This window comes from Barbus barbus, assembly GCF_936440315.1.
Source record: "Barbus barbus genome assembly, chromosome: 38".
NCBI classification, from domain to species: domain Eukaryota; kingdom Metazoa; phylum Chordata; class Actinopteri; order Cypriniformes; family Cyprinidae; genus Barbus; species Barbus barbus.
The window spans coordinates 130,316-143,520 of NC_136716.1; the positions used below are offsets into that span (position 1 = coordinate 130,316).

General features: G+C 40.0%; 1 protein-coding gene across 4 annotated transcripts in view; it reads right to left on the bottom strand.

Moving 5' to 3' along the window:
- The window catches only part of LOC306858074 (integrin alpha-X-like), a 64,977-nt gene that overhangs the window by 30,191 nt on the left and 21,581 nt on the right, over positions 1-13,205 (bottom strand). For 3 of the 4 annotated variants that reach the window (XM_079398457.1, XM_079398458.1, XM_079398459.1), the window contains 2 exons: positions 5,658-5,761; positions 5,203-5,273 (listed from right to left, as the gene is read on the bottom strand). In XM_079398457.1, coding sequence (XP_079254583.1) covers positions 5,203-5,273; positions 5,658-5,761 — 175 coding nt within the window. Of the gene's footprint in view, positions 1-4,678; positions 4,785-5,202; positions 5,274-5,657; positions 5,762-13,205 lie in introns of those variants that run through there. The other variant, XM_079398460.1, reaches the window with a different exon arrangement.

Consider the following 13,205-nt stretch of genomic DNA (forward strand, 5'->3'; position numbering starts at 1 on the left):
AGGCCATGGCGGGACAGGGGACTCGGGAGGCCATGGCAGGACAGGGGACTTGGGAGGCCATGGCGGGACAGGGGACTCGGGAGGCCATGGCGGATCTGGGGATTTGGGAGGCCATGGCAGGACAGGGCACTCGGGAGGCCATGGCGGGTCAGGAGACTCGGGAGGCCATGGCGGATTCAGGGATTCGGGAGGCCATGGCGGATCCGGGGACTCGGGAGGCCATGGCGGGACAGGGGACTCGGGAGGCCATGGCGGATCCGGGGATTTGGGAGGCCATGGCGGGACAGGGCACTCGGGAGGCCATGGCAGGTCAGCAGACTCGGGAGGCCATGGCGGGTCAGGGGACTCGGGAGGCCATGGTGAGTCAGGGGACTCGGGGGGGCCACGGCCTTATTTCTTCAGGTCGCCAGAAGGGTTCTGTGGCCTTGGCCCTAGGCCCGGCCATACAGGCCGTGACCCTATTACCCCCCCAAAAAATGTTCTTGGGGAAGTTCCCCCCTGGGAGCCACTGAGGAGCGGACTTTGTGGGGCGCTCTGGCAGCGCGGAGCTGGACGGAACCAGCGGAGACGCAGGAGGGCACATGCGAGGAGCCGGCACTGGGGGGTGCTCTTGAAGCGCAGACACTTGGGGGCGCTCTTGAGGAGCTGAGCTGGACGGGACCAGCGGAGAAGCAGGAGAGCTGGACGGCCCCAGCGGAGACGCAGGAGAGCTGGACGGGACCAGCGGAGACGCAGGAGAGCATCTGCAAGGAGCAGGCACAGGAGGGCGCTCTTGAAGCATGGATTCGCGGGGGCGCTCTGGAAGCGCGGATTCGCGGGGGCGCTCTGGAAGCGCGAATTGCAATTGCGAATTGAAGACAGGAACGAGGAGGGCCAAATAGAGACACGAGAGGGGTGGAAAACAAGACACAGGACTGACAAATGCATTCAATATTTTGAAATGTTTAGATTTAATTTAGTAACTACATTGTTTAAGTTTTATCCAACACAGACTTGTTGCTGTAGTTTTGTTAGTCTGAATTTAGTCTGAATCACTTAATGTACAGCTCTATTTTGACATTGGCTCGTCAGATGATTCATTCCGTTGCCACTGTCAATCATAGCAATGACTTTAACAGATTCACTCACATAAATTTAACATTCGCTTTTGTCATTACTGAAACAGTATACATGGACATTTGGTCCTCTTAATATATAATATTATTAAGTAATGTATTGTATTAAATAATGATGATAATATGCATTATGTTTATTGTTCTTTAATTCTAACATTATGAATTGCAGTGAAACAGTTATACAGTTGAATTTATATATACCATAGTCATGTTTCCTACAGACACTCTATTTGTGGCAGCATATATATGCTAATTCATTCTCTGCCAGCAGGAGCCACTGTTGGAGTGGTAGAGATCATTTCCCCGGTAACGCTGTACACAAAGCAGCGCTCCGTTCCCAAACATTGCTTTATCAGACATTACATGCAAGATAAAATTAAAATGACATCCAAAATTTTCTGAAGATAGTCGGTTTCCTTCAGAAATACAGTGATATAAAAACATTTTGAAATGTGCAGTGCTCATGTTTATTCAACAAAGTCAAAGCCTTTTGGAAAATCTATTTGTGGCCGTCAGTTTTGATATTGTGGCAGGTGCCAAAAATACATCAATGTATGGGAAACACTGTAGTCTCATAATTGAAGTGTAAATTCTGCAGATTACATCATTGTCCAGTATTGTACTATCAGCAATTTATAAAAACGTTTTCATAATTGTAACATACATACATACAGACATAATTATTCAGGTGCATGTGTAATAACTTGCGAAAACTTGATGCTACAGCAGCACTTCTTCTTCGTCGTTATCTTGTCTGATGCACTCAACCAAGCGTTCTAACCACGACCTCGCACCTCCCCATCCCCCAACCATTCAAATTTCCGTAGGCAGGATTTATTTCAATGATATTCTAGTGCCCGCTTTGTGATATCACAACGCCCGGAAAACAAAGCTGTAGTTCAAACGAGCCGTTTTTGTAGTTCTTCAAAAAGGATTTAAAAAAAATGAAATATCTTTGAGATTTGTATCTTTGTAGATATTTTTTATGCCCAAACATACACACTACACACTGACTAAAATTCAAAAAGTGAAAAAGCATAATAGGACCCCTTTAATGTTCTCATATCACACGACTGTATAACACAATTTTATGTGACATCTGAATGGATCAAGCGAATAGCGCTGTTTATCACTTTACATTGTGGTAGAAGCGCTGCGCACTAGGGATGCACGGTATACCGATACTGGAAAAATACCGGTATATATTATATTTCAAACAGTACGATATCATAATTTTGCTCAATTCTGTATTTCATACACTGCTGTTGCAAAATGCACCTGTAGGTGGCAGTGCTTCCCAAATTGCTGCACAATTGGTAAATGTGACAACAGAACAACGCAATGGATCAAACAGATTAAACTCAGCGCACCCAAAATTAATAAATAAAGAGAACAGTAGAAGTGAAATATGGCATTACTTTGGATAAAAAACAGATGACAAAGGTGAAAGAACTGACCTTACTGCACCTGTATGCAAGCGTTGCTATAGGCCTAAATCATGTTGCCACAGGAACACATCAAATCTTTTTAAGCATTTGTCGCTTGCTCATCTTGATCTTTTCAAAGAATTAAGAGATCGACAGGTGAGAGCATCATTCATAAATTCAGATTTGATTTGACCTTTTATTTACATCTGATCAACGCACATTCAGATGTAATAGTAAGCGCAAATGTGCAAATGTGAGACACGCTAGAATCAATTAAGTTTTGGTCACGTAATACATGCACTTGTATTTCATACAATCAAATTTTAATTGGATATGAATTGAGCAAGAGTTTTGCTATATTAATTTTAGTATCAATGATATGAAGGGAATGTTTCTGACGCGCTGCCGACCACTAATATGAAGCAAGTGAGAGAGTGAGATTTATATTTAATGCTTTTTCTTTGGCTGAGTCTGAAATCTGAAAACAATCTGAGAGAGAGAAATAATAACATGATTTTGAATATTACTTTGACTGTTAGAATAACACTTTACAATAAAGCAACATTTGTTGCATCAATTGCGCAACTTCAGTGCTATTTTTTTTCTTCAAACTTCTTCAAAATGAAACCTATGTTTCCGGTAGGTTTTTTTTTTAGGAGACATTTAGTTTGCACTATGTGTTTGCACTGAAAAGATAAGATTTGAATATATTTTCATCTTATTACTTCAGTTAGCCTATTTTTTTTTTCTCCAACATCAAAATGTAACCTATGTTCCCTTTAGGTTTTTTGTTACAGTTTGATACAAAGGTATTAACATATGAATCTGTTTTTATTATTATTATTAATAATATATTTTTTTTAATTCACTTATCTTTTGAGGCTGGTTATTTGTCACCTATGGTATCGATTTAGTATCGATACCGAGGTACTACATTCTGGTATCGTACCGAAGCCAAAATTATGGTATCGAGCCATCCCTACTGCGCACATTCATCAGCACTGTGCGGGTGACAGATCCCGCTCTGCTTTTGCCCATGGCTAGCGGATGCATTGCGTAGTGCCGCTTCACACTTTTGGAGTATTTGCTTTTTGCAGTTTCGCATGTGCTGTAATTTAAAAACAGCACCTAATAGCCAGTAGATCCCTTTACCTACAAACTTCTAAAAAATGAATTTGCCAAGCCTGTGAAATCTCCTACTTGTATTTGTATTTAGCCTTCATACAAACAAGAAATGTGAAATCACTGTCAAATCACTGAGCAAAAATCAGAGATGGTGCCGCAGATGGTAGCTACTTGTTTGTTTTTCCCTCACACCAGCACACTCCCTCTTTGAACTGTTACCGTCTGGTCGATGCTACAGAGCTCTGAGAACCAGAACAGCCAGACAGTTTCTTCCCTCAGGCAATCCATCTCATGAACACTTGACAATAAAAAGCAGGACACACAACTCTATTATTTAGTCACCACTTGCTTACTTTTTTATCTAATTTTTTCATTTCAAATTTGCACATATGAAGTGAAGTGAAGTGACATTCAGCCAAGTATGGTGACCCATACTCGGAATTCGTGCTCTGCATTTAACCCATCCAACGTGCACACACACAGCAGTGAACACACACTCACACTCACACACACACTCTCACACACACACACAGCAGTGAACACACACACACCGTGAACACACACCCGGAGCAGTGGGCAGCCATTTTATGCTGCAGCGCCCGGGGAGCAGTTGGGGGTTCGGTGTCTTGCTCAAGGGCACCTCAGTCGTGGTATTGAGGGTGGAGAGAGCGCTGGACATTCACTCCCCCCACCTACAATTCCTGCTGGCCGGAGACTCGAACCCACAACCTTTGGATCACGAGTCCAACTCTCTAACCATTAGGCAACGACTTCCCCCAATCAGACCTGTACACCATAATTGTCTATATTATATATTGTGTTTTTTCTGTTTTGTACATTGCCTATTTGGATATTTGTAGTATTCTTTATTATCTGTGTCCTGTCCTTTTGCTGTCTCTCTGTTGCACTGTGAAGCTTCTGTCACTAAAACAAATTCCTCGTATGTGTAAACATACTTAGCCAATAAAGCTCATTCTGATTCTGAAATAAAAATAAGACTCTCAGACTCACCTTATTAATATTAATAGCTATCTTCAACTATAACAGGCTGATTATTCTTATAGATTGAATGAAGTGCTTCAGCCAGGATAAAGAATATGAAAAGTGCTCAGAGTTGCTGCAGCAAAAAAACAGAAAACAAGAAAAAAAAAGTGAGTGAGCAATAGCAAAAACACATGTTGCTGGAGACGGGCTTAGTGAGAATTCAAACTCATTCTCTGCCAGCAGGAGGTAGTTTTGCAGTGGTAGAAACAGTTGTTTTACAAACAATGGCTGTGCACAAAGCAGAGCTCCACTCATGAATGCGGCTTCATCAGATACAATTGAACTTTTCTGAAAACAGTTGGTTCTTAGATACTTAGATACTTAGATAAAGATACTTTCATATAAAACACCCGTGCAGTGTTTTGATTTTGAAACATGCAGTGCTCATGTTTATTCAATGAAGTCAACCACCACAAATCAATGTATCGATACTGAATTATTGTTCAGCCCTAGACAATTGTAAGTGTGAAATAGTTGAAATAGTAACTTACAGCCAGCTTTGAAGAGTGTGGATCTTGAGCTATGGAAAGTCCAAGAGACATGTTGACAGCTTCCGAGGGCACTTCATTAACGTACAGACAGTAAAAAAAAAAAAAAAACAGTTCAAGCATATGCATTGGAAATCTGTTGAAATTAAGCAAGACTATTTTTTATTATTAACTAATAACAATTAATGTAATATACCCCCCCCCCCCCCCCATTATAATAAATGCAACATGTCCCCATATATTTACAGTATTAATGCATTTCCTTCTTTAGATGCAAAGACCTATTTTTTTTTTTAGGTCTAAACGTTTTTCTTAGGGAGACCTCCCTTCATTTGAGAAAAAGAAAATAAATTCTCAAGTGTTTCAGGCTCCATTTATACAGTATTTATATAGACCCCTAGTTGTGGAAAATGGCAAATAATATTTCAATTAGTACTATAGTACAAAACTCCAAATACCATTAATGTTCAATGATGAGCAGGTTCCTTCTGTGACCGAACAGCTATAAATCCGTCCTCTTTGATCTTGATTGGTTTGAATCAAAGGATCGCTCACAATCAGACTATAAGAAAAAGATAAGATTAAATCTTAAAATCAACTAAACAAATATGTCACTTGATGGATTTCCTAATGTGTAAAAGATAAGAGTTAAAAGGAAAAGCTACAAGCCCCAGAGGAAAGAAATCAAATGTGAGATCTCTTTAACATCTCAAATATTTCTCCTAGACAGAAATTAGGTTACTTTAAGATCGAATGGAGATTTTTTGCTTGAGTCTCCTGCTTCTCAACCTTGTCTCCTGAGACAAAAACCCCAACACTCTCACAATGGTCTCCTTTAAAGTTTTATAAGAGACCTCATCATCATTACACACTGTGCTCAGATTTTTCTCCTTAGCTAAAGACTGGCGGTGCATTCCAAATGGGATATTCAATTTCACTACATTATGTAAAAACAACTTTTTTTTTCTTTTTTTTTAAACCTGCAGTGAAACATTGAAAAAGTAACATTAGCATACAGAGAATTCTCTGTTATTTATTTATTTTATTTATTTATTTTTGTGGGTTTCATGCTGTCTGCTGCCAGTGTTTTAAAGCATAGGACACACACAGGATTTTCCACCGTGTCTACACAGGAAGCGAGCGGCAAAATAAAGTAAAACCCATCATAATCCATGATGCGGTCTAAATGCGGCGCGGCACGATGCGACACAACAAATCCCGACAGTAAACTGATGCCTCATTCTATTTATGCCATAACGTTACATTTACATTTACATTTATTCATTTAGCTGACGCTTTTATCCAAAGCGACTTACAATTGCTATATATGTCAGAGGTCGCACGCCTCTGGAGCAACTAGGGGTTAAGTGTCTTGCTCAGGGACACATTGGTGTCTCACAGTGGATTCGAACCCAGGTCTCTCACACCAAAGGCATGTGTCTTATCCACTGCGCCATCACCACCACGTTACTGACACAAAGTTCAAATGATTTACAACCTTTACTTGTCGCATCCAGTTTAGACAGCCTCTAGCTCAGTGGTCTTAATCTTAATTCCCAGAGGGCCACAGCTCTGCAGAGTTTAGCTCCAATCAGCTCCAAATCACACCTGCTTGGAGGTTTCTAGTGATCCTGAAGAGCTTTATTAGCTGAATCAGGTGTGTTTGATTAGGGTTGGAGCTAAACTGTGCAGAGCTGTAGCCCTCCAGGAATTGAGTTTGAAACAAGTGCAAATCTCCAGTTCTAAGTTACGTCCTTTAGCTGTTTAAGGTTTTACTTCTTTTAGTGCGCGCCCCCATTTATGATTACGTTTATGATTAAAGCCTGCATTTGGATCCACACCACCATTGTCACGACTCCCTCATGTTACCTTTAGAATAGATCTCAACAACATCACGCACTGTGCTCAGATTTTTCTCTTAAACTAAAGACTCTGGTGGTCTCATATATGTCTCTTCCAATGTTTCAAACAAGATCTCAACAACATCACACACTGTGCTCAGATTTTTCTCCTTAGCTAGAGACTATGGATCTCTCACATTTGTATCTTTAGATCTCAACAACATCAGCTCAGTCTTTTCTCCTACACTAAAGACTCAGAAGCGCTCACATTTGTCTACTCTAAATTTCAAAAGTGATCTCAACTGGCCCTATTTTAACGACCTAAGCACATGGTCTAAAGCACACGGTGCAGGTGCATTTAGGGCGTGTCCAAATCCACTTTTGCTAGTTTAACGATGGGAAAAAATGGTCTGTGCGCCCGGAGCATGGTCTAAAAGGGTTGTCCCAATCCTCTTAATGAGTAATGGATATTATTGCATAACGTGCAATAAACCAATCAGAATCTCATCTACCATTCCCTTTAAGAGTGAGTTGCGCTCGCGCCATGGCGAATTCACTATTTAAATGGTGTAATTGTAAGGCGCAAAGACTGAACATGTCTCAGGGAGGAAACGGATCTGCTCATGCTCGAGCAAATAGGTAGGCTAATTCTGATACACGCAATGACTATCCATTATGACATGTAGGCATTTTTATATTTATGTAGCCTACACAATAATATTCTTTTACATTGCAATCCTTAAATTTTTTAATATTTGGCATCCTTGTGTGCTCCTGTGTGTGTAAGAAGCAGGGTGTATGTGCGGTTTGAACCCTCCTATAGGCAGAGCTGGGTAGTAACTGATTACATGTAATCTGGATTACTTAATCAGATTCCAAAAATGAAGTACTTGTAATCAGAGTAAATTACATTTTAAAATACTCGTAATCAGACTACAGTTACTTTTTTATGGATTATTATTATGATTACATATTATTCACACAATAGCAATAAATTATTCATAAATCATTGATTCCCCTAATTTCTCTTTTTCATCAATTTTTCCTTTCTAAAATAGTCTACCGAATATATACTTATTATATATGTATAAATAGTCCAGTCTTGCGGACATTCACACAAAGATCAGTCATTAGTCAGGTAACCACTGGATTTACAAAAATCATTTCAGGTTTAAGAAGGGTTTCAACATTGCATCAACTACTGATGAACACATTCATTTTTATTTGAATTATTACTCTGTAGGTTTTTTAACCATGTATTATTAATTATAACTAATTAAAATGCACATATTCACGTTATTTCTTAGATACATGTAATGCAGGCATTCCTAAACCTTATTCACCAAATATATTTGCTTTAAGTACCCCTGAGATTTTAAAATAAATATTTCAATAATTAAGTATCACATTTGCATGTTCACGGTTTCTTTGATGTTGATTAATGATCACAAGGCATGCAGGTAAATAAAAATATTTAATCTTTTTTAGTAAGTGTTTTATTTAAAACAAAGACTATAGAAACACAAAGACTGTTCACTCCTATACTTATGAATGGGAGAAACTGCAACACGCAATATGGAGGAATAATCCCACCTTCGAAATGAAAGAGTCAAATTTCCCATAGAAACCTGACTAGACCTGCCAATGCACATGCACAGTATAAGCAGGTTATGATTCAGCATGCACATTGCCTGGTCTAGCCTGAAAAATACGCTTTTTAAACGCTATTTGAGTATAAGAAACAACATTCATGGGGCAATTAATTTCAGATTTGTGTTGCTGATTTGACATAATGTGAGTTCAGCGAGCAGTTTTTGAGATTTCAGGATTCCCGTTCATTAAGATTGTCTTGTATGAGCTGACTGGAGGCGTTGCAAATATGGCCGCCAAGTGAAGAGACTTTCCTCGAAAGGGAGTTCAAATAAAAAAAAAAATAAAAAAAAAGGGAGTTTGTTTTAAAATGATTTATTTTAATTTTATTTTTTTATGATTTAATTAATTGTCAGCTTTTCATTAAACTCACAACCCACCTGCAGTTCCTTTACGAACCCTAGTTTGGGAAACTGTAATATAATGTTTAATGCACTTGAAATTACAATGAATGGAACAAGTTTTCTTACTCTTTGCATTTTTTTACATCATTATGGTACAAGATAATGCTATTTAAATCAATGTGATAAACGAGTAACGAAAGTAATCTAAAAGTAATCTCAAAGTAATCTGATTATATTACCTAAAACGTAATGTAACAGATTACGTTACTGACTACAATTTTTGTCATGTAATCTGGAATCAGTAACGGATTACAATTTGTAAGTAATCTACCCAGCTCTGCCTATAGGTGCATATTACTAACAAACTCTTTAAATAGCAAAAAAAAAATATTGCGCCATTGACTTTAGACCAGGTTTCAGTTGGTCAATGGCACAGTCTATTTCAGCTGCCTCAAAATAGCAACGCGCCAACAATGTGCCTGAACACGCCTCGTTTTCAGACCAGCGGGCGCACAAATGGGTGCAAATGCATTTGCTATTTAAACAACGTGGCGCAGGATGTGAAAATGGTAACTGCGTCAGGCTGAAACTAGCAAAAAACACGTGTCACGCCTGGCACCGCATTGCGCCGGGTGTATGATAGGGCCCAACAACTTTACAAAGTGTGCACTAAGTCAAATGTGTCAATATGAGCTCAAACATTTCTATCATATAAAATGTACTAATAATCAAGTTACTCAATTAATAATCAAGACATAATTCATTTATGTACCTTTTAGTAAAAAAAAAAAAGCTCCAGGGTTACTTTTTCTGTAATGAGTTTTGATAAAGGCATCGGGTACATTAGTATTTCCAACAACAAATTATGTGCTTAAACACATAAACATTATCCTATAAAAAGTAAAATTATACTTATTTCTGCATAATTCCTCTCTTAATATAGGCTTAAACACTAAATGTGTTTGTTGTTGTTGCTGCTTGTTTTATTTGATTCATCATCATAACTTTGATTCTTCTTTTTTTGCATTTATTTTTATTTTTATTATTTTGTTTTTATATATTATTATTATTATTATTATTATTGTTATATTTTTTTTGTTTTGTTATTCTCATTCTGTATTATTCAGGCTTCTTTCTCTCTTGCCTTAACCACTCACTTGTTTAAATTTAGTTCAAACAGTGTTTTTTAAAATTTAAATTTTTTTTTAAATGAATCTCTGTATTCTAGCCATTTGTGTGCACCTATAGGTAACACTCGCTCTAGTGCTTAGTTGGTGAAGTGACGGTTGCCTCCACAGCGGATCACAGTGAGCAGCCACGGGATCCCGACTGGATCACCTCGATCCATCACTAAGCCTAGCCCATAGAATACTGACCCATCCAGCTAGCGAAACCCCAAAATAAGGTTTCTCCTCAACCTTTAAAGTAATTGGCCTGCTCCTGCTATCCCAGCAAGGTCAACTCACTAGATGTTACGACCCAGCAGCGCCCTCTACCCTGTAGACCCTGCCATAACCTCTAACAGCAGTGAAAGGCTTAAACCTGCTCTCTACCCTATCTCTCTCGCTGTGTTTTGATTTATTTGTTTGCTTGTTTTTATTTTGTTCTGTTTTGCTTGTCTAGAGACCGAACCTTTGAGAATCATCAGGGAAGGCTGAGTAAGAGATTGACGACCCAAGCTGCCAAAGTCTTTAGAAGATCACGCTGTCAACAATCTTTTGTTAGATCCTTTCCGGTACCCCCCACAACAATTAGACACACCTTGCCATTCACGGCTGAGAAAACAGGTGCCGGGTCTACCCTCCGTTAACTGTTTGTATCCACCAAACAGACTGCACATAGAGCATAAAATTACTATAATTGCATCCATGAAGGCGAACACAGAGAGAATGAGGAGGAGCTTCTTCCCGCAGGCCATTCGGAGTCTTAATCTCTCTCCACTCTAAGCACATCACCCCACACTTCCACTTTGCACATTTTTCAAGTACAATCTGCACTAAATTGTAGAAGGTTACGTAAGGATAAATGAGTGGGACTTACATACCATTTGTCTTTGTCTTTAGTATCCTTTTACTCACTTATACACTTTACTGCACTGCACAGCACACGGACACTTTATCACTGACATACACTTTACTTTTTATAGAATCTATATAGAATCATATTCTATTTTTTATTCCTCATATCTATTTTTATTCTCATATCTATTTGTTATTTTATTTTATTGCTAGTTTATTTCTGTATATATGTTTACTGTACTTTTTCTATTTGTATTTTTGTAAACTTGAGGTTTTTCTTAATTTTGTTGGACAATTTGTTGGACAGTCGTACAATACATTTCACTACATGTCGTACTACGTATGTATATGTATGTGACAAATAAAATTTGAATTTGAATTTGAAAGCCTGCTAATGCTATAAGGACTTGCATTGGCATTTTGTGCTGTCTCTCCCTCTCTCTCTCTCTCTCTCCCCCTCTCTCTTACCAGTGAGCCAACATGTCTCGATCATCCAGCCCTGATGCCCACTGGGATCAACTAGAGACCTGGCTGAGTGCCCTGACTACTACCCTTCTTCCTGAAACCGCCGGGGACCTGCAGAACCTGAGCCAGGAACAGCTCGACAACAACCTGAGCGCTTTGATGGCCCACGATCCGAAACAGGACTACAGCCACAAAGAGCTGGCCTAGATCGTCGGGTCACTGGCCCATAACCTCCTCGGCCAGGCAAAGCTGAGTGAAGCAGACATCTCCCGCCGGGTACAGGAAGCAGCAGCGCTGAAGCTCCAGGCTGAGGAAGCTCAGAGAAACTGGGTGGTCGCTCAAAATCAACTGGACCAGCTAGCGCCAGAGGCTCAGCACCAGTACAAGACGGCGGATGACAAGGACCCAGAGCTGCAGAAGGAAGTAGAGAGACTCCAGAAAGCCTTGACTGATCTCCGTGTAGATACAGCACGCTGAGAGCAGCAGGAAAGGGATGCCAGAGAGGAGCTGAGTGAAAAACTCCAGCAAGCTAAGGCTCTCCTGATGAGAGCAGAGACTGAACTTAAAGATAGAGAAGCCAGGGCCAAAGCCTGTGAGGGCCATTTGCAAAGTGCCCGGGCTGAAGTCAGTGCCCTGGCTCAACAAAGAGACTATTTAAAAGAAGAACTTGACACAGTTCACCGAGAGCTTAAACATGCATATAGAATGCAAAGTGACTCTGAAAGGGAAATGAACACCACAGAATTTCCCCTAACCAGTAGACTGATACCTGCTAGTCAAGAATTCTCAGTTCGAAAGGGGGGTGAGAGCCCATTACTCAAGACTTCACCTGCCAGCATCCCAGAAGCCCCAGCAGCAGCAAGGTGGTGGGAGCCATTCCAAAGGCTGTCTTCCAGTCACGGTGTGTCACCTAAAGTATTGGATAAGCTGGCAAGAAACATTCCCACTTTCACTCCAGATCCTGCAGGAGGCCACGATGTGCACGCCTATTTAAAAGACATTGAATTCCACTTGCAAACTGTTGCCAATGTTACCACCCGAGACAGACTCTATCTGCTCAGAATCACATCCAGCCGTGACGTGCAAAGTTTTCTAGACCGACAGCCAGAAACGGTCAAAGTGGATTACCAGAAACTGCAGCAGGCTCTGATCAAGGAGTTCTCTGACCCAGAATCAGAGCAAGGACTGATTACAGCCATGGACTAGTGTTTTCAAAAATATCGATATTTCGATAAATATCGATACTGAAATATCTGAACGGTACCAATATTAATTTCCCGAAGTATCGATACACCGATACTAGTAGAGCTGTCACTTTCACTTCTCTCCAAAGGCGCGTGGACAAGCACCACACGTGACCGCACTCATCTCTGGTTAAATAGCAAAAGTGGAGTGAATAGAAACATGACTGCTCTGGTTGTTAAAGAACACAGCAGGAGCGCTATCTGTAGGATCTATGATCTCCGCGATGCAGAGAACGCGCACGGAATCCAGTCATAAACACGGAATTTACAGTTTAACGCGGAATGTCACGGAATTTGTCAAAGTTTGGATGAATTAATCAAAAGTAGGTCATTACACTTAAATCAAATCGCGATATGGACTAGTATCTGTAAATATTAAGCTGCAAAAGTGGATTTAAATATGAATCCTGCATGTTCTGCGTGTCTCTGTGTGAATGTGCTGCA